This window comes from Lactuca virosa, chromosome 5, assembly GCF_052849685.1.
Source record: "Lactuca virosa cultivar CGN04683 chromosome 5, Lactuca_virosa_CGN04683_v6, whole genome shotgun sequence".
In the NCBI taxonomy this organism is placed as follows: domain Eukaryota; kingdom Viridiplantae; phylum Streptophyta; class Magnoliopsida; order Asterales; family Asteraceae; genus Lactuca; species Lactuca virosa.
The window spans coordinates 33,991,362-34,012,858 of record NC_136430.1 but is presented as its reverse complement, the minus strand read 5'-3'; the positions used below and the strand labels follow the sequence as shown (position 1 = coordinate 34,012,858).

Here is a 21,497-nt window from a genome sequence, read left to right as displayed (position 1 = left end):
CTCTTTTCATTGAAAGTAACTTCGCCCTCGTCTCTTAGTACCAAGTCTTCACTTTCCTCACTCACCCAAGATGTTGTAGTTTTATAAGCAATTACTTCAAAAACAAGTGGAACGGATGCTCTTGGTTTGGTGTGTTTAACTTGTTGAATTGACTTAAGTTCTTCTTCCATTAACTTCTCCAACTCTTCAAGCTCATCTTCTTCATCAATGTTGAAGACTCCACCTTCAACATCATTGCCGTGAAAACCATCTTCTACTCCAAAAGTAGCTTCATCATCTCCAACTCTCAAAGTAAGTTTGGACTAGCGAATATCAACCAAGGCTCGAGTAGTATTTAACAAGGGGCGACCAAGAATTATTGGGACATTGTTGTCTTCTTTCATGTCCATTACGACAAAGTCAATTGGCAAAACGAATTTCCCAATTTTTACCAAAATATCTTCTACAATGCCTCTAGGATATGTCACCGAATGGTTAGCCATGTGAATTGTCATTCTTGTAGCCTTCAAATCCAGAAGATTTAACTTTTGATAGAACGAGTAAGGCATTAGATTTAGGCTAGCTCCAGAATCAGCTAAAGCATAAGTCTTCAAATTATTCCCAAACTCACATGGAAGAGTGAGGCGTCCAGGATCTCCCATCTTCTTTGGTAACTCTCCCATAATCACTTTATAACTCTGCTCACAAAGTATTACCTTGGAATTCTTCTCTAATTGTTGGCGAGTGTCAAGTAGATCTTGCAAGAATTTGGCATATTCAGGAACTTTAGAAAAATGCTTCTATAAAAGGAGTATTTATTGAAATACCCTTCACTTGCTTCATAAAATTCAAATGTTCCTGCTCCAGTGGGTGAATATGAGCTCGTGATAAAAACAGAAACGGAGGACAATAAGCTTGAACATCATCAAAGTTTTTCTGATCAGACCCTGCCCACGTCGTGGGCTTTGAATTCCCACGTCGCGGGTTTGGTGTTTCAGCAACATTTTTTTCTTCTAATCGTGACTTCTTCGAGCTTGGTCCGGTCTGAGATGGATCGACTTCTGGTGCTTCAAGGAACTCAGAGATGGTATCCTCTTCAGTTTCTATTACCATTACATGCGATTGAGGCTTTGCCTCAGTAATTTTTGGAGATACTTTTTCTTGCACAAAAGTAGTTAGTTGAACTAGTTGGACTTCAATATTTTAGATCGATGCTTGGTGATTTCTTAGCAAGGCTTGTTGTTCCATCATGATATTTTAATGTTCCTTTATCATTGCATCTGTCTCATCATGTCTTTTCTCGGAAACCTCCATAAATCTATGTAACATAGACTCAAGATCAACCTTCTTTTCAGGAGGTGGTTGTTCTTTTTGGTAGAAGCCTCGATCAGTCTGCCTATATTTTTCTTCTTTCAGCTTCTTATATTCATCATATGGTAACCACTCCCTCTTTGGTTTTCTCCAATTTTCATCATACTTATCCCCACTCGAGTAGCAAACTTGCACCTTTTTATTTCCATTTTCATCCAAGTGGCAATATTTTGTTAAGTATGGACCATTGCACCTTTCACATCCAACTCTAATCGCATGAATTGACTGGTCCATCTTCGTCATTCTCCTGTCCATGGTGTGAAGCATAGCTAGTACAACAGCCATGTCTTCAGAATTTCCTCCCCCAATTCCTTTAGCTCCATCATGTCTTGGATTATGGTACTCACGAGAATGCTTCGAGAACTATTCAATCAACTCCTTTGCTTCACCCGGATTTTTCTTAGTAAATGGTCCTTCAGAATCAAGGAGTTGCCTTGTCATGACATTCACCCCATCCTAGAAGATAGACACTTCTTGTTGCATGTTAAGGTTATTTTGAGGGCAGTTTCTTAGTAACCCTTTATAAAGCTCCCATGCCTCATAAAGCGACTCATCCACATGTTGCTCAAAGATGGCTATTTCCTTCTTGAGTTTAGATATCTTTGATGGTGAGCAGAATTGTTCTAGGAATTGCTCACGCATCTGTGCCCAAGTAGTAATTGCACCGGGTGGAAGTGCTTTCAACCAATCTTTTGCAGCTCCCTTAAAAGTAACGGGAAGCATCCTTAACAAAACTGTCTCTCTAGGAACAATCGGTACATTGAAATAACCTCATCTAAATGCTTATAAGCATCCTTATGATCCTTCCCAGAAAATGGTACATCCTTAAGTGTAGTAAGAATGTGTCCTTTCAACTCGAATGTTGCAGCAGCGGGAATTGCGGGTTTTACTAAATCAGGACCAGCATCATCTCTTATTCGCTTCTTGTATGCTCCCATGGACATATCAGCAATGTATGCCATCTCGTTCTTTGGCTCGTCGTCGGAATCGATTTCTTCAAACTCGGGTTCAGTCTCGTATTCTATATCTTTTGGATTTGGATTTTGTTCAAAGCTTTCTATTTTGCTTCCTTCCTTGTTTTGGCTAATAGACTCACCCACGTTCTTTCCTTTCTTCTTTCCAAAAACTAATTTAAGGTCCTTGAAAGGAGACTACTTTGACGGGTTTGCTTCTTCTATGTTTTTATCCGTCTTTTTGTGAAGGGCCGACTCTGGATCTTCAAGTGGTGGTACCAAAGGTGTGTTGGAACCTCTGGTCATGAACTACTGCAACAAAAAAAACAAAAATAAAAACGTAAATATGAAAAAAAAAACTATATAAAACTCACCTACTGACTGGACTCACGTCGTGAGCTTAAGGCCTACGTCGTGAGTTCAGCACTGAAACAAGAACTAATGCATAAACTTAACTTTTTGCAGGTTTTACCCCACAAAAATGATCGATTAACCTAAAGCAAATAAATCAACAATCAAATAAGTTGTTCCCCTGCAACGGCGCCAAAAACTTGATGCGTGCAAATAACTACACCTAATTTTACCTACTATTCTACTAGCTATTCGACCCAGAGCAGTGTACCCGTTCGCAAATAGTATAGCACAAAAGTCAGAATTAATTATTTAACCTACTTACTATTGAGTTAACCTAAAATTTTAACAAAAGTAAAAGGGTTTTTATCTAATTTTGCAAGTTTAGATAAACTTAAATTCTCAAACACAATTCAATCAAATATTAAAAACACTTCTGTTACTTTGAATCCACTTTCCCTCAATGGTTTAACTATTAATTATGACAATTCCCGTTGGTTACCAATTTATTTATTATTAGCAATTCAAGTCCAAATTTACTAATATTGAATTAATTCATGTAGATCTATGCATGGTCATACATAATTTAACACATAATCAATTATTAAATAAGATTGGAGCTATGTAAGATTGAATTAACAAACACAATTATGGTCATAATATGAGTTCTCCAGCGCAGCCGAATTCAATACTTTAATTACTTATCTAAGATTGGTTCGATCTTAGCTCTAACAATATAATGTTCACTAAATTACTAGGTAATCAAATTCATGAAGATTAATGTCACTAAACTACACAGAATATGAATTAGAGAAATATAGTATTAAATTAATCATGCTAGGTATAAAAAATCAAACACAAGACATTAACCAACTAGGAAAATCTATATTAACATAACCAAACCATGAGTTCCAGCTTCATCTAGCTAACAGAAGCAGCTAGATTCAGCTACTCATAGCTAAAATAAAACACACAATTTCAACTACTAAAGACATAATGAATTGTACCAAATCAAAAGTAAAGTAATGATCTTCCTATCCTTCTTCCAATACCAATGCTTGATTTTTCTCTTAATTCTCTCTGAAATTCGTCTTCTGGAACTTCTAATCTCCAGCCAACCTCACAAACCTGTAAGTACCAAGGATATATATATATATATATATATATATATATATATATATATATGCTTAGATTATTCTATTTTAAGTAATTATTGTGTTACTGTATGCATCAATGTAGGCCAATCATTTTACTTATTTTAAGAAAGTGATTTACCTATATTATTAAATAAAAGAAAAATAGAATAATGCCATTTAATTAAAAGAAGGGTAATATTGTACATTTGCATTGCCTTAAAATTAGGAAACCCAAATTTAAAAAAAAAAAGAAATTTACAGATTTTAATGGGTCTTTGATTATCTTAATTTTTGAATTTTGGTTTTTTTTAAATTAATTTAGTTTAAATAATTCTAACATATGTTTTAATCATACCTGGTTTTATTCTGACAGAATGACATTGTTTTTATAATGATATTCTATGAAAATGCACGCCATAAACTAATAAAGAGTCTTACTTCTCGCAGAATAAACAAATTTTTAGATACAAGTTAAATTTTTTCAATCACATCCTTGATATAATAAAAAACTTTATATTTTATTCTATAATAATGAAACACTCCCTAATAACAAACAAATATAATATGTGGATTATTCTATTGGAATATACTATTACATATACTCTTATCATTCTATTATAGATTAATCTAACAGAATATGACAATGAGTAGTGCATTTTTGTGGAAGAACGGTGACCATTGCGGATTGTTCATGTATATCCCACACACATTCATCCAACCTTCGGGCCATTGATCATCATGTACTTCATTCATTCTATGAGAATAACTGTCATGAAATTGAATTATGTAAGAATAAAACTATGTGAGAATGCTTTTATACAACAAAAATAAAACAAATTTTAGTAATTCTAGGAGAACTCATACTACATGTTAAAATCAAGTAACACAAATAACGAACTCATAAATTATTTTTGTGTTCTTCAAGAATTTGAACATCAAGTTCTCTTTCAGGCATTTCTACAAACACCTGGTGTGCAATATTCTCATAGAATTATTTTTTGTGTTCTTCCATATGTTACCTTTGCTACTGGTAGTAAGTTCTGGTCAACTGCTCGGTCATATATCTTCAGTTTAAAAACCTAATACGAGTTTCTAGTTCACTTCCTAGAGCATAATTTCAAGCTTCTATTCTTCCCAACTATGTTTAGACCATTCAAAGACTCAAACAACATCTTACAAAATGGAAAAAGATCATAAATCGGTAAGTAAATCATATATAAAATGCTAGGGGTTTGATGTATAAAACGAAGAAATAAAGAAAGGGGAATAGAAATCAAACCTGTTATCGATACAAGGGTGTACAATCGATTGGTCCGATCGAACCCTAAACGACGCACCTGACCACCAAAATTTAAACTTCGAATTACACACCAGTACATTACGAGATCATTATTGTGTGTTGACATGATGGATTCAATGGCTTGTCTGATTCATCTGGTTCAGACGAAGAAGGCACTGGTAGCAGCAATAGCGTCGCAGCAGGTAACAGAGGCGGGCTACATATGATCATCGAGAGCCTGATTAGCATAATCCCACCAGAAAACGATAGCGGGTAGTGTAGCTTTCTTCTTCGATTATTAAGAATCGTGATCATGGTGATGTCGATCTTGTTCACTTTCGGTGGTTTTAAAAAGCCGATGGAGAAAACCTAGGTAGGTAGCTATGTCAATGGTTACCATAATTATAGGATATTATTTGTGGAAACTAATTATCAAATTCCCTATTTATCCTTATTTATTTATTTAATTATTTGTTTTTATTTTAAATTTTCATTGGCCCACATGTATGCATACAATAACACAATAATTACTTTGAATACCTGAACCTAGCTCTCTCTCTCTCTCTCTCTCTATATATATATATATATATATATATATATATATATATATATATATATATATACTTATCGTGAATTTGCACTCCACGTCGTGGCTTTGGATGAATCCTTATCGGGCAAGGATTTCGACTTTCTGTGTACTCATCTTCCAGAATTTTTCATGCCACGTCGTGTAAATGAAGCCCACGACGTGGCTTTAGCTGTTTTCGTGGATTTTCTTTGCTTTAATTCTCCAAGCCTCCGAAGTTTAATCTTTTGTCGCTTTTGGTCCTTGTTCTTCAAGAATGCTCCTTTTAGCTACAAAATACAATTTTTTATCTTATAAGTACCACTTATCTATGCAAATAACTAAAATATTAAGCAAAACGTATAAATATTGCCTAAAATATGTATAAATATGGAAATATCAGACACATTGGTCATCTTCATTTCGTGAGAAACCGAACTCCTTGATTTTCTCATCAAAACAATTGTTCCACCTGTGAGGTGCTTGTTTAAGTCCATAGATTGACTTCTCAAGCATACATACCATATTAGGATACTTAGATTGTACAAAACCTTCTGGCTAAGCCATGTAAACATCCTCAATCAATTTCTCATTAAGGAAAGCTGTTTTTACATCCATTTTCCATATTTCATAATCATGAAATGTAGCTATGGCAAATAGTGTCCTCATAGACTTAATCACAGTTAATGGTGAGAAGGTTTCCTTATAATCAATTACTTGAGTTTGAGTATAACCTTTCGTGACCAATTGAGCTTTATAATCTGTACATTCCCATCCATGTCAGTCTTCTTCTTGAAGACCCATCTACATCTAATGATTTTAAGAACATGTGTATGATCAACTAAGTTCCATACTTGCTTATCATACATGGATTGAATCTCGTTTTCCATCACCTCTTTCCATTTTGTAGCCTTTGGGCTTGTCATGGCTTCGTGATAGCTGTGTGGCACATTATCGCCTAACAGGTTGTCATCCTCTGGAGTAATATGAAATCCATAAAATTTAGGTTGACGACGTTCTCTATCAGATCTATGAGGTGGAGTTGAAGTTACATTAGATTCATCAATAGTTTGTTCAACCTCTTGTTGAGGTCTACTGTTAACTGCAAGTTCTTCATTGGTTGACTCTTAAATCTCAGCAAGATCAATTGGGCTCCCACTAGTTTCTTTTTATATCAGACTCTCTCATGAAAGATTGTCTCACAAGCAACAAAGACCTTATTTCAGTAGGCTTGTAAAAAAAGTATCCAAAAGAATCTTTGGGATAACCAATGAAGCAACACCTTTCTGATCTGAGTTCAAGTTTGTCTAGCGCTTCTCGATGAACGAAAGCCTCACAACCCTAAACCTCGATTCATGCAAGAGAGGGACAAGTCTTTTTCCACATTTCAAATGGTTTTTTGTCAACCTTATTAGTTGGAACGAGGTTTAGAATACAAGCAGCCATTTCTAGAGCATAACCCCAAATACTAACCGAAAGTGTAACACGAGTCATCATACAACGAACCATGTCAAGCAAGGTTCGATTTCTCCTTTCAAACACACCATTATGTTGTGGTGTTCTTGATGGAGCTAATTGTGAGACTATCCTACAACTTCTAAGATAATCATAGAAGTCATCACTAAGATACTCTCTGCCCCCATCAGAACGAAGTGTCTTGATTTTATTGCCCAATTGGTTCTCTATTCCACTTTGGAATTTCTAAAATACTTCAAAGGTATCAGAATTATGTTTAGTCAATTAAAAATATACATATCTACTGAAATCATGTGTAAATGTGATAAAGTATCTTTCACCATACCCAGTGATGTGTCTTAACAGACCTGAGACCACATACATCCGAGTGATGTGTCCAATAGATTTGCTACTCTCTCACAGTAGCATGTGAAAGGAGACTTTGTTATCTTCCCAATTAAACAAGATTCACAATCTCTATTAAACTTTAGGTTAAATGGTTCCAAGATTCCATCCAATTGGAGCTTGGTGATTCTCTTATTGTTTATATGGCCAAGACGACAATGCCATAGACATGATTTATCCAAATAAGTTGAACTAACATTTGAGATTATGTTATTGTTTCTTCTTACACCAATCATAGATTCATATATGCCATTGCAAGGACTCGCTTTAAAATAATAAGCATTATCTCTGTAAACCAAAATAGAAGCATCACTATTGTCACATCCAAAAGTAAAACCATCAATCCACAATGCATAAAATGAAATAATATTTCTTGTCATGTAAGGTGAACAACAATAATCTATCAAAACAACTGAAAAACTGAAAGCTTGTAATATCCGATCTTGGTAACAGCCACTATGCTCTTGTTCTCCATGATCATGTTAAGCTCTCCATGCCTTAGCTTCCTACTTCGCCTTAGTCCTTGTACAGAAAAAAATATGGGTTCCACATACTATGTCAAGTATCCAATTATTAGAAGTAGAGTTCGAATGTAATTCAATTGTAAATATACTTGTAGTGCCAACACCCTTGACCTTGTTCTTCTTAAGATCCTCTAGATACTTAGGGCAGCTACGTGTCTAATGACCCTTTTCTTGGCAGTAGTAGCATATGGCATCTTTAGGGTCATTTAAAGGTGTTATGTTTGGAACGTCCTTCTTAGGGTTGGAATTTGGATTACCAACTTTCCTTTTCCCTTTTCCCTTAACATTGGGATGAGAGGACCTCTTTCTCCTAACACTACATTTCCTAATAGCCAGAAAAGGAGTGTTTGAACTTGTGTTCCTAGGTGGAACAATGCTTTCCCCAACTATCTTGATCATCCCATGTAGCTCCATGATACTCTTCTCCAAACGATTCATATAGTAGTTTATAGTGAACTGCATGTGTGTACTAGTTGGAGAGTTAGGAATGAAACTAATAGCCAATTCTTGATTAAATAGGAAGCCAAGTTGATCGATTCTGTTAAATTACCCTTTTAGTTTTAACACATGGGCCCTCACACAACCATTCAACTGTTGCTTGCAACCTAGAATATATTGCATCACGTTGAATCTCTCTATACGAGCTTGCTCTTGAAACATGTATTTGAGTTATTCATTAATGTTGTATGACCCAAGATTCTCACAACCCTTTTGGAGTTCAGAAGACATGGTCGCCAACATTAGACATGAGACTTCAATCGAGCAATAACAATTCTTTTCATGTTTGACTGCTTCTTCTTCAGTAGCATCGCTAGGAAGATCCTCTTCAAGATACTCGCCCAATACATACTCCTTTTATTCATACCTCAAAGTGATCCTTAGGTTACAATTCAATCTAGGTAGTTTAGACCAGTGAGCTTATATCGCTAGAGGAATTGGAGTAGAGAGAAGTTTGATGAAGTGGTTGGTGCAGTAGGAGGATGAGGAGTAGCTATTGGATTAGTGTCTAAGTCCATAACTATAATTGGTATGTACTTGACCCGAGAGTAACATGGTCCATTTGGGTTGCATGGCACCGGAACAATCTGAAGGATGGATAATTGAGAAGAGGTTATTTATGGTTTATTAATATATTATAAGTTCTAATATATGAATATGAAATCATATTATTTAATTAGTATTGATCAAGAATTAATTTGGAATTAATTTTGTGATCAAAAGAGACTAATTAAATATATGGGGATTGATTATGTAAATAATTCATTCTTATAATGTGGGCTTATGATCCATATTCCTTCATGTTGGGCTAAACCCATGTGGTGACCCATGGATACTCCATGGAGGTTTTAACCCATGGAGCATGAGGGATATGGAAAGTCATTAGGGTTTACATGGTGTAACCCTAGTTTGCCACACTATATAACAAACCACAAGGCTATAAAATGGGCACCTAGACCTAAGAGAGTGGACACACAAGAGGGCAAGCCGATTTTATGAGTGCAAGTGACATCTTCTCAAGTTCCTCCATTTGTTGGTGGTGTTGTGTGATTCCATTTGAGGTGCAACACTTGGGGCACTAAGTTCTTAAAGGTCCAAGGTTTCAACTACACTAAAAGGTATGGCATCTAACTTGTATTTCATGTTGTTTATACTCCATTGTATGCTATTTAGGATGATGCTTTGGAATATTGAATGTATGCATGTATAATAGAGAAAACATAGATCCAAAGCATCTAGGGTTGCATGTACACTATAGGAGTGTTAGAATGCTCAAAACCCAACAGTAGCACCCGAGCCATTAGTTGTCTATTAAGAAAAGATACACAATTAGTTTGATCAAGAATCGATTTATTATAATTACCCAACAAATTATTAATCGAGAGACTATGATCCATATTTGGCTTCACAATGTAAGGTTGATTAGCTGAAAATTATAAAATAAATTTATTTAGGTGGACAAACTAATGTCAATCTCAATCTATATGAGATTCCTAGAAAAAGATATTTATTGACTTATGTTAATAGCATGTTAATCTCTTCTAATGCTCATTTATATTAATGACTGGATTAGCCGAGGATCATGAATCCAAATGGTGAATCGACCATGCGAAGTTACAATAGGATTTGGCTCAAGTAACGTTTGAGAATCGCGATCACCATATACCTTTCTCTGACTATGTTTTTGACGAGCCGGTAAACCACACAATAATCCTTTATGCAGTAGCTTCTGGAACCTTTATTCTTGATATACATTGCATGAGCATCAGCAACACACATGACGGTACATCATAATCCATAGTGGCTCATCATAATGCAAGAGTGGCACATCAAGATCACCATGACTCATCAACCAACATGGTGACATATCATGTAATAATGCTTGAGCATCCTTGGACAATCTTGAGAAATATAGTGAACTTCATAGCATAAGTGTCTCATCAAGGGATACCATGGCTCATCAAGAACACAAGTAGTGTACCCCTGCACCAAGATGACGCATCAAACATGTGGATGGAATATCCTCTCCAAGAATGGTGCATCCTCTCCTATGATGGCTCACCTCCTTTCACAAATGGTGCATCTCCTTCACAAGTGGCACACTTGCTTCCTAATGGAACACCTTACCTCCTATGTGGAACATCCATGATTCGGATGATGCATCTTGATCATCTATGTCACATCCATGCTCCAAGATGATCCATTCCCTTTTAGGTGCTTCATACCCCCTTTATAATATTATTTCATTTGTCACTTGATACTTTTCTTTGTCAGACGATCCATTCCCTTCTCAGATGATATGTTCCTTGGTCACATGCTCCATTAAAGTCCAAGTGCTCTATTGAGTTTTAAGTGCTCCATTGAACCCAAATGCTCCATGAGAGTGATCTAAATGCTTAAGTCGCATTTAATAGTGCTTGTTAGTTTTTGTATCGCATGGACATAGCATTGCATGCACTTGTCTTTTACTTCCTAGATGCCAATGACCTAGTTAGTGATGAGTAAGGAGTCGCTTAATGTCTTGATGTTTTTTGCTCCGACTTCTTTGGTTAGCCTAATTCCTACTAGTAGTGCTTCATATTCTGCCTCGTTATTGGAGGTGTTAAAGTCAAAGTGTAAGGTATATGTTATCTAATCGTTGTTTGGACTTTTTAGCACCAAACTTGCCCAAGATCCTTATTTGTTGGAGGCCCTTGTTTGTGTAGAAAGTCCATATGTATTGATTGGTTGGACTTGGAATTGCGTTAGTTGTGTCGTATTGTATCTGTTTTGCTCTGCATCTGGTATTTCGGCCAGGAAGTCTGCTAGAGCTTATGCCATAATGCTCGTCCGCGGTTTGTAATCAATGTCGTGTTTGCCAAGTTTAATTTCCTACATGGTGAGGCAGACTGATTTTTATAGTTTCTGTAGTATTTGTCTTATTGGTTGGTTGGATAGTACTTCAACATGAAGTTTTTGAAAGTATTGTCTTAAACATATTGCTACATTTATTAGTGCTAGGAAAAGTTTCTCTAGTATCGGGTAGTTTAGCTCTAGTCCTTGTAGATACCTACTGACAAAATAGATAGGTAATTGTCGTGCATTTCTTTCCACTGTTAGGACTGCACTAATTGCTTCTACGAATATTGCCAAGTAGACAGTTAACATTTTTCCTGGTATCGGGCTGGCTAGAGTTGGAAGTTGTTGGAGGCCGTTTTTGATTTCATATAGTGCTTGATCTGCCTCTGGTGTCCATCGAAAGTTGTTCTTGTCTATACGTCCTTTCAATGTGTTGAATAGATTTAAGGCTTTCTTGGCGTAGTTTCCACTGAATCTTCCTAGCGCGACCAGTTTTCCCTTCAATCCTTATATTTCTTTTAGGATTCTTGGTGTTTTGCTTTCTAGTAGATCTTTGATCTTTCCTAGTTTGGTCTAGATATCATGCTTTGTTATGTAGTATCCTAAGAATTGGACTTCTTCAATGCCAAATGTGCATTTGTTTGAATTTAGTTTCATTCTTGCTTTTTCCAGTGTTTTGAATGTTTCCTCGATGTCTTGTAGCAGCGTCATGTCATTTGTGCTCTTTATTACCATATTGTCTACGTTGACTTCCACGTTGTGAACGATTTGGTTCTTGAAGATGTTGTCGACTAGACGTTGACATGTGGCCCTTGTGTTTTTCAATCCAAACGACATTTTCTTGTAACATAACATTTTGTGGTTTTTGAAAAATACAGTTTTCCTTATCTTCTTTCTTCATCAGAAGCCTATGATAACCCTTGTATGCATCCAGAAAACACTTCCATTTGAAGCCCTCAAGGGACACCACCTTCTGTTCAATTTCAGGTAGCGGGAAATAATCTTTCGGGCACACCTTGTTTAGGTCAGTGTAGTTTATGCACATTCTCCAACTTCCATTGTGTTTTTTCACCATCAATGGATTAGCAATCCATGTTAAGAATATTGTTTCCCTTAGGATACCAAACTGGAATAGTTTAGCTACTTCTTGGTTAATTGCTCTATTTCGTTTCGCACCTGCCCTCTTTGTTTTTATTTGACTATGTTGCTCCCGGGATAAATATTAAAGTTGTGTTCGATGAGTTCTCTGTTAACATTGATCATCTTTGTAGGTTACCACACAAATACATGTTTGTATTTTTAGCAATGTGATCCATTTCTCTCTGGCTGTCTCCGGAAGGGTGTTACTAGTGCAAATTGTTTTTTCTGGATGTTCATCGTGGATTACTTCCTTTTCTCTGGGTTTCGATTCTCTAGCGCGCTTCTGGCCTATTTTAATTTCTTTTGGTCTCATGATCTCGTTGTATTCTAGCACGCGGGGTAGTCTTGCTATTATTGTTGCAATTCCTTCGCTTGTTCGGAACTTCATCAGGCCGTGGATTTTTGATATGATTACGTCGAACTGTAGTATTTCTTTTCGTCCTAATACGACGTTGTGTTCAGACGGTGCCCGTACAATCATAAATTCTAGTATTACCATTTTCTTTTTGGTGTTGTATTGGTCCTGTATAGTGAACGGTAAATGGATGATTCCCAAGGCCAGACGCCGTGTCTTGCAAAACCTATCAGCCTTCCTGGTGTTGATTTGAGTTTGTCTTTCTAGTGGTAGGGTAGCTATTGGAAACATTGCTCGAACATTATTTTTGTCGCGTTGTCATTGTCAATGTATACCCTATGTATTTTTGTGTGTTTGATTCACGCTTGAATAATCAGGGGGTCATCCCCTCCTTAGTTTGGTGGTATTGGGTCATTTGGTGAGAAACATAACACGCTTCTAGTGGATTTGTTGATAATCGATCTTAGTTCTTCGCTTTCAACTTTTGGTTGGTCCAATGCTCATATGGTGAGGATTTCTACGGCTTTTCCATTGTTGTTTTGGTCTCCTGGCTTTGTTTTTTGGTGGACCGCTTTGTTGGTGGGTGGTCTGATACTTTTGGCTATCTCTAAGAGTTTTCCTTTGGTCATTCGCTCTTTTAGTTATTTCTTTAGGATCGTGCATTCTGTTGTGTGATGGCCTTGATTTTGATGGTATTCATAATATTTGTTTTTCTTAATAATTGTGGTGCGTTGTTTCATTGGTATTTGGGTTTGTCTGTAACTGCCAGGATGTTAGACCACTTGTATAGCCTATCCTCATGAACGTATGGCTGGAATGACCTGTTCTGCTGATATGTTTGGATGTTTTTTGTTTGTGGCATTTGGAGGATTATGTGGGAATCTTTGTGGTTTGTTGTCTTTGTTGCATGCTTGTATGTTTTATTTGAGGTTGTTCCTTCTTCATGTAGTTTGGTGCAAGGATTTGGAACCACGCTTCGACATTTCCATCTAACGTTGTTGGAAAATGTGAGCACCAAAATCCCTCATCTTACTTTAAAGATTCCACGTGTCATTCGTATGTGTTTATATGGTTGTGTGGGCAAGTTGTGATGTGATAGATTTTGAGGTTTAGTAATATTTTGGTGATATTTATGTCATAGTTATGTAGTTCTACTATGAATAGGGAGGTATTTTTAACATGAATAAGTATTAGGGTGTATGCTTGGGAAAATGTAAATGTAGGTTTTTGGGGGAACATTGTGTTATAAGGGAAAGTAAAATTGATGTTCATTGAAGGAGTGTATTGTGTTGTGGAAGGATTACTGTATATATATATATATTTTAGATTGTTGTTGTTGAGATATGAGACATTATACTAAGCGGTGGTGGTTGATTGAGATTCAACTATACAAACATGTTTCAACTGACGACATGGAGGTGTGAGGTTGGATTGCTAGATCATTTTTTGTGACATGTGTTGTTTGTCGGGTTGGTGTAGGATTTCTCCTGCCCAGTTTCCAAAGTGTAGTTTGAGGCATTGCCATAGTTATAATTTTGGTGTGGTCCGACGCTATCAAGTTCGATATGAGAACTTTTGTAAATATAAATCATCATATCATCATACAATACTATAAAAGAAAACATTTTCCCTTCACCACATCCATTTGAAACTCCCAACTATTCATATTTCTACATAATATAGTTTTAGTAACTTAAATATGTTTTAATTATAAAAATTATCATAAGTAGAAGACTTCTTGAATTATCAATATGATATACTCAATTTGTTGACTTCAATATAGTGTTAAATGCATAACGTAAATTAATATATCCAATAAACATAAAAAAAATAATGTAAAATTTAAAACCTAAAGTAAAATATCAAATAAAGTTTTTAAAAAATTCAACGTATAGCAATAATTTTGATGTAACACCCTGTTTCGTATTGTTTCATAATTCGGGGTCGTGACCCGTAGACCGGGTATCATAAGGATTAGGGTCTTTAGGAAAGACAGAGGCTTAGACCCCTTTGAGTGTGGATAATGTAGGCTAGATGATCGGGGAGTTTGGTTTGTGATTTGGAGTCCAAGGGTATATCGGTAAAGTGGCAGTTCATGCCTTTATTGAATTTTGGATTTTAGTTCAGAAAGTTTTTTGGAAATGGAGAGTTGATAGAAGTGTAGAGCTTCTTATTACCTTTCCTTGGATATAAGGATCGTCGAAATCGGATTTAGAACGAAGAAGTTATGGCTTTCAAAAGTTTGGTGGCTTTAAGGCTAAGCCTAATACGTTGGGCGTACATAGGGAGTACGTTGGGTGTACTAGGCAGGAGGATCGCGAGCACCTTATGGAGTACGATGGGCGTACTGGGAGTATGCATGGCGTACTCCAGCCTCATGCAAACCGTGATTTAGGGTCTTGGACGCTATTTAATGATCTTAACTCAACTCCAATCCATCTTATCTTCATCCTCCTTCCCATTAAACCCTAGATTCGAAACCCTAGCTTCTATTTGAGCATTTTGAGGTTTTTGGTGTGATTTGGTGTACCTTGGAGAAGAAGGAGTTCTTGTTGGAAGCATTGCTTGACTTGGATCTTGTGGATCCAAGCTCTAATCATCTTCATCAACTTTCAGGAGGTATAAAGTTTCTAACTTGATGACTCTATGTGTTAAATCTAGTCTAGGGTATGTTTTGGGTTTATTTTGGTCCTTAGGTCATCCTTGTGAGTATGAGCTACTCCAAGAGCTTAGAATGTTGGATCTTACCACTTTTGAGGTTGTGGGTGCATACAAATGTCATCTTAATGGGTTTGGGCGAGTCATGATTAAGTTGGTGTTCATATTATGGGTTTAGAAGGATAAAATCGGGTTTTGAGTCCCTTTAAGGCATGGAAAGGAGTAAAGTTGGCAAATTTATGGTTTAAGACCTTATATAGGGATCAGATATGTGTTTGGACGACTTGACTTAACCCAATAAGAGCTTAATATGGATTTTTGGCCTCTAATGAGTACGTTGGGCGTACACAGGAGTACGCTCAGCGTAATGCTTGTAGCATGCATCATCTACTTCTATGTGGTGCTTTAGGCATGAGTACTCGGGGCGTATATTTCTGGTACACAGGGCGTACTCCCCAGGGTGTCCATTTTGGGCCTTTTAGGGTTGGGCCTTGTTGGGCCATTGGACTTCTGAATTTGGGCCATGGATAGAATATAGGCTTTCTTGGAATTAGGTCAATGATGGTTTTTAGGCCCAATTACGAATTTTGACCATATTGGGCCTTGGGATGTCATGTAGGGAATTGGGCTTTTTGATCAAATAAGTTGGGCCTTGGTTTTGGGCCAAGTAAGAAAAAGGGTAAAATGGTATTTTACCCTAGATATTGGACAAGTAATTTAGATTCTTGATTACGGGTCGAGATCCAATTATTAATTGGATATTATTTAATGGTGCTAGCGTGCGAGGATTTTCTGGATCGGCAGACCGAGATTTTATTTGAGAGATTCAGCCGCTAGAGGTGAGTTTCCTCACTGTGTTTAGCGGGTCGAAGACACCAATGCCGGCCCATGGTTTATTATGTTTAGGATGCTAATTGTCTGCGTGACTCTTGCATGTGTTATGTGTTTATATGTATACCGGGCGGGACCCGATGTCGGGTGGGGCCTGATGATTATATTGTATGTTATTTATCTTTGTGATTTTTGCATGTGTTTATATGTTTGTATGTATATCGAGGCGGGGCCCGATGCCATGCGAGGCCTGATGATGACTGACAGATCTGTTCCGAGCGGGCTCGATGTCGGGCGGGGCCCATGGTATGTGGTACTTTGGGGAACTCATTAAGCTTGGTGCTTACGTTTTTCAGTTTATGTTTTCAGGTACTTTTGTTTCGAACGGGGAGAGCTCGGGATGACTGCATTGCACACACCATATTGTTCCACATATTACATGACTATGATGTACTTGGATGTTTATTGATACATACTGATTCACTATGATTTTTATGATATTGTTTTGGATAGTGGTTTTATTAATGTAAAAATCGAAAATTTTTAGTCTTAATTTTTGGGACGTTACATTTGAGCTTCAAAAATTCAACAAAAAAAATCATGTTTTTAAGTTGCTAGTATAACGTTTTTGAGATGTGATAACATTTTTGTTTTTAACATGTAAAATTATGTTATAAATAACTATTTTATGCCCAAAAAAACTTCTTTTATCCCAATAAAAAAAATATGCCAAAATCAGTCGGGGGCGGAGGCGGGGGATAATCCATGAACATGGGGGCGGGGACGGGGCTGGGAAATGGGGAAATTTCGGGGGCGGGGACGGGGCTCGGAAATGGGGAAATTTCGGGGGCGGTGACGGGGCTCGGAAATGGGGAAATTTCGGGGGTAGGGGCGGGGGATACAGTCCCCATCCCGTTTGTCCACGTTGACATCCCTATATTCATATGAAAGATGACAAATGTTTTAAAATATTATTAATTTTATCAAAATGTGACATTTGTCACCATTTCATATGGGTAAGAAGATAAATAGGGAGAAAATATAAGAGGATATTTAACTTCTATTATTAAAATAGTTAAAAAAATATTAAATATGAATTATCAATAGGATATACTTAATTTGTTGACTTCAATATATTGTTAAGTACATAACCTAAATTAATATATCAAATAAATTTAAAAATATAGTATAGAATTTAAAACCTAAAATAAAATATCAAATAAAGTTTTAAAAAAATTAAACCTATATTTTTAAAATAGTTAAAAAGAAAGTATTAAATACGATAAATGTAAAAGAATCTAAATCTCAAAATCGAATTAACTAAAAATAATCAAGTTGTTTTAAATTAATTATTAAAAAAACATAAAGTGTTATATTACAAATAGTGATTGATAATTTAAAGAGTCATCATGATGAAATTAAAACATCGTTAGAAATTTTTAAAAATTATAAATCATAACAATAGTTATTTAAAATAGTTGAAAAATATAATTAATTTTATACACACGTAAATATGAGTAGTGACTATTAAATGATTTGGTTTAATAAATGTTATTTTCTTTATTATTCAAATTAATTAAAATTTACATCAATTAAACGTAATAATTATTACTTTATAGTTAATATAAATGACATAAATATATTTTCAATAACATATGATTACCAAAAGTTTAAGCATATAATTTTATAAAAATAAAATAAATAGTTATTTCGTAAAAGAAACACACAAATTAGTTTTGTAAGTATTTTTGAGAGTGTTTCATAGGGTGGCTTGCAAAATTTGCAATGCAAACATACAAATTTAACAAATTAGTTATTTCACAATCAAAACAGTATTTTAAAGATATCCTACAAAATTTGTCGCTCTTTTTTAAAATGATTTTTCTCTTAACATCTTAGAAAAATGTTAATATTTTTGGTTAGATATATATTGAGAAATAAAATATTCTCATATTTTTTTCTACTATCTTTCTATTTAAGATTATGATATTTATTATATTTAATAACATTTTATTATATTTATCGATATCTAAAAATAATAGGAGAATCAATAAAAAAAATGATATAAGAAAGGTAGTATATAATTTCTCATATTTTTCTAAATAATAGTATTATATTTTGACCAAGATGTGAAATTTATCCAAAATTAGTTTTCGTCGGCCGTTTCATTTGACGCTTCCATTCATTCCATTAATGGAGTCAAAAATCCGCCACCAGTAGCCGTCCCCATTGACCTCTCCCTCTCTAGACCTTTCCTTTTAGAGAGAGAGAGAGAGAGAGAGAGAGAGAGAGATGCATGTGGTACACCCGCCCAAGACTCCGGATTCCGCCGGCTATGATGATCAAGCGCCGGAACTTCTCCGGACATACCAGACTTGGAAAGGAAGCAACGTATGTTAACTTACTTCTTTCGAATTTTAGCGTTTTTGCTTCATGTGATTCTGAATTTTGTAGTTAAGGTTTTTTAGATCGCAGTAGTTGAATTATGATTTGCAATTGGAATTTGATGATTTTGTCTCCGAATCTACGACTCGGTGCTTTAGTTGTTGAAGTTGTAGCTTTTTTCAAATCTAGGGTTTTGTTTGCAATGAAACTGACGATTGCAAGTTTACTAAGAGCATATTATAGATACCGATCGACACACGACAAATAAGGAGAATCAAATTGCTATGCATGCCCTAAATTTTAGGTAATCTTATAGCCGGCGAACTATGTGATACCGTTTGAATGATTACTAATAGGCTATACATTATTTCGAATTGATGTGCTTCGTGTGTGAATAGTTTACTCAATGATGGCGAAAAAAGTATACTCGATTGTCATAATTTTGTGCATTTTTTCTCAATCAATTGCTTTCTTTCTTCTGTGCAGATATTTTTTCTTGGTGGAAGGTTTATATTTGGACCCGATGTCAGATCTGTTTTCCTATCCATATTCCTAATCGTTGCCCCTGTTTCAGTCTTCTGTGCATTTGTTGCCAGAAAGCTGATTAATGATTTTCCTCATCATCTAGGAGTGCTGATTATGGTCGTTGTAATCTTGTTCACATTCTATGTAAGTTCTCTCGTCTCACCAAGATATCCAATTTACATCAAAATCCGTATTGAATTGTTTGGTTCAACTTCCGAATTCTGATCGAGTGATTGTTATTTTCTATAAAAACCAAAGCCTTTATACAAGTAGATGAAACTATGAATTAATAATGTTTCTATTTCTTGCATTTAACCCTACAATATATGCACATTACAATGCTATTTTCAGGTAATAATCTTGCTTCTAATGACATCTGGAAGGGACCCAGGTATAATCCCCCGTAACACACACCCTCCACAACCCGAAACAACCGATCAGAGTCCAGAAGTTGGTCCAGGTCAAACTCCACAGTTACGTTTACCTCGGATCAAAGAAGTAACAGTCAACGGGATGATAGTAAAAGTCAAATACTGCGATACTTGTATGTTGTATCGACCCCCACGTTGTTCTCATTGCTCAATATGTGATAACTGTGTGGAAAGATTCGATCATCACTGCCCGTGGGTCGGACAGTGTATTGGACGGGTAAATAGCATCCTACTTCTACTCTTTTAAATAAACATCAACTTTTTATTTAAACTCATCTATTTTCGTAACTTTTTTTGGCAACTTTTGACCTAAGTTGATGCATTTAATTCAAAATAGCCGTTATACTTGGAAAAATCCCTAAAAATAACATTTTTTAAATATTAACATGTTTTGTGACAATTATGTTTTTGGATGCAGCGAAACTACCGGTTTTTCTTTATGTTTGTATCTTCGGCGACTTTGCTTTGCATTTATGTGTTTGGATTTTGTTGGGTGTATGCGATAAAGATCATGCACAGTGAGTACGTATCGATTTGGAGGGCATTAATCAAGACTCCCGCATCAATCGTGCTAATAATTTACACTTTTTTAGCGGTTTGGTTTGTGGGTGGCCTCACCATCTTCCATTCATATCTCATCAGTACAAACCAGGTACCACATTATTTGACATGTATTTATGTTTGTGGGGCAAAAAGATGCAACTTTTTAGCCCCAACCAAAAAGGTGATGGGACAGGGATAAGGGATTCACTCTCGATTTCTTCTTTGTGCAAATGACGTGAATGCCCTTGTAATCCTTGTCGTTGAAAAGAGCGTTATCAAATCTATTAAAATTTTCAAACCGTTTTTTTTGTCTGATCGTGCAGTCGACATACGAGAACTTTCGATACCGATACGATCGGAGCGAAAATCCATACAACAAGGGTATTTTTGGAAACTTCAAGGAGGTTTTCTGGGACACCATTCCTGCATCAAAGAACAACTTCAGGGCATTTGTGAAGAAAGAGCCCGAACTTCCAACTAGAGTCACCGGAGGTAATTATGTAAATTCAGATGTTGAGAAAAGTCCAATCGATATTGAAATGGGTGACCGAAAGCCTATTTGGAAGAACGGGCCGGCAACCGGAGACAGTGGCGGCACTTATGGCGGTGGTGGCGGTGATTTGCAGCCTCATCCACGGCAGTCTAGCTGGGGAAGGAGGAGCGGAAGCTGGGACCTACAAAATGAGGTGGGTTCGATTGCATCAGGAATTGGGTACTCAGATCGAGTGAGTGGTCGTAGTACTGACAGCTTAGGTGGCAGTCGGGACGTGGTAGTCAAATGACAGCTCAGCTTTGACTGTAAGACTACATTGAGTGAATTTGGTTGTACCCTTTAAATTGGGGTATAGTTATAGACTTATAGTGGAGGCCTTGCGTTGTGTATATTTTCTCTGACGAGTATTATTTATGAGAATCATCAAAACTTATGATTGGGTTTTTTCGATACAAAATGTGATTATAAGAAAAAAAAAAAAATGTGGCAACTCACATATATAAATGGTTTGTGTGTGTGTTGTTGTAGATGTATGTTTATGTGTATATGCATGTGTATGTACATTGGAGATGGCGAAATAAATGGCAAAAGTAATAGGATAACAGATAGGGCTGATTTCAAATATATTTTGTATATAGATGTTCTTTTAGAAAAAAAGAAAAAAGAAGAAAATTTGACTAATCTTATTTGCTAACCATGATTTAGTAGATAGACAAAATAGGTGTCATTTGCAAAAATTAGTGCAAATTAGGGGTATTGTATGTGGCGGTTTAGTTCGGTTA

At 36.0% G+C, this 21,497-nt stretch overlaps 1 protein-coding gene and 1 non-coding gene across 2 annotated transcripts; both read left to right on the top strand.

Moving 5' to 3' along the window:
• The first annotated feature begins 1,837 nt into the window (after nucleotides 1-1,837).
• Nucleotides 1,838-1,944, top strand: LOC145118040 (small nucleolar RNA R71). The gene has a single exon (XR_013713024.1). It is a non-coding gene; the product is annotated as a small nucleolar RNA R71 (small nucleolar RNA).
• A 16,551-nt stretch (nucleotides 1,945-18,495) lies between these two features.
• LOC145115013 (putative protein S-acyltransferase 7) lies at nucleotides 18,496-21,172 on the top strand. The gene is made up of 5 exons (XM_079051157.1): nucleotides 18,496-18,729; nucleotides 19,210-19,392; nucleotides 19,600-19,896; nucleotides 20,098-20,331; nucleotides 20,546-21,172. The coding sequence occupies exons 1-5, from the start codon at nucleotides 18,631-18,633 to the stop codon at nucleotides 21,002-21,004; spliced, it is 1,272 nt and encodes a 423-aa protein (XP_078907283.1). The 5' UTR covers nucleotides 18,496-18,630; the 3' UTR covers nucleotides 21,005-21,172.
• Nucleotides 21,173-21,497: the final 325 nt, after the last annotated feature.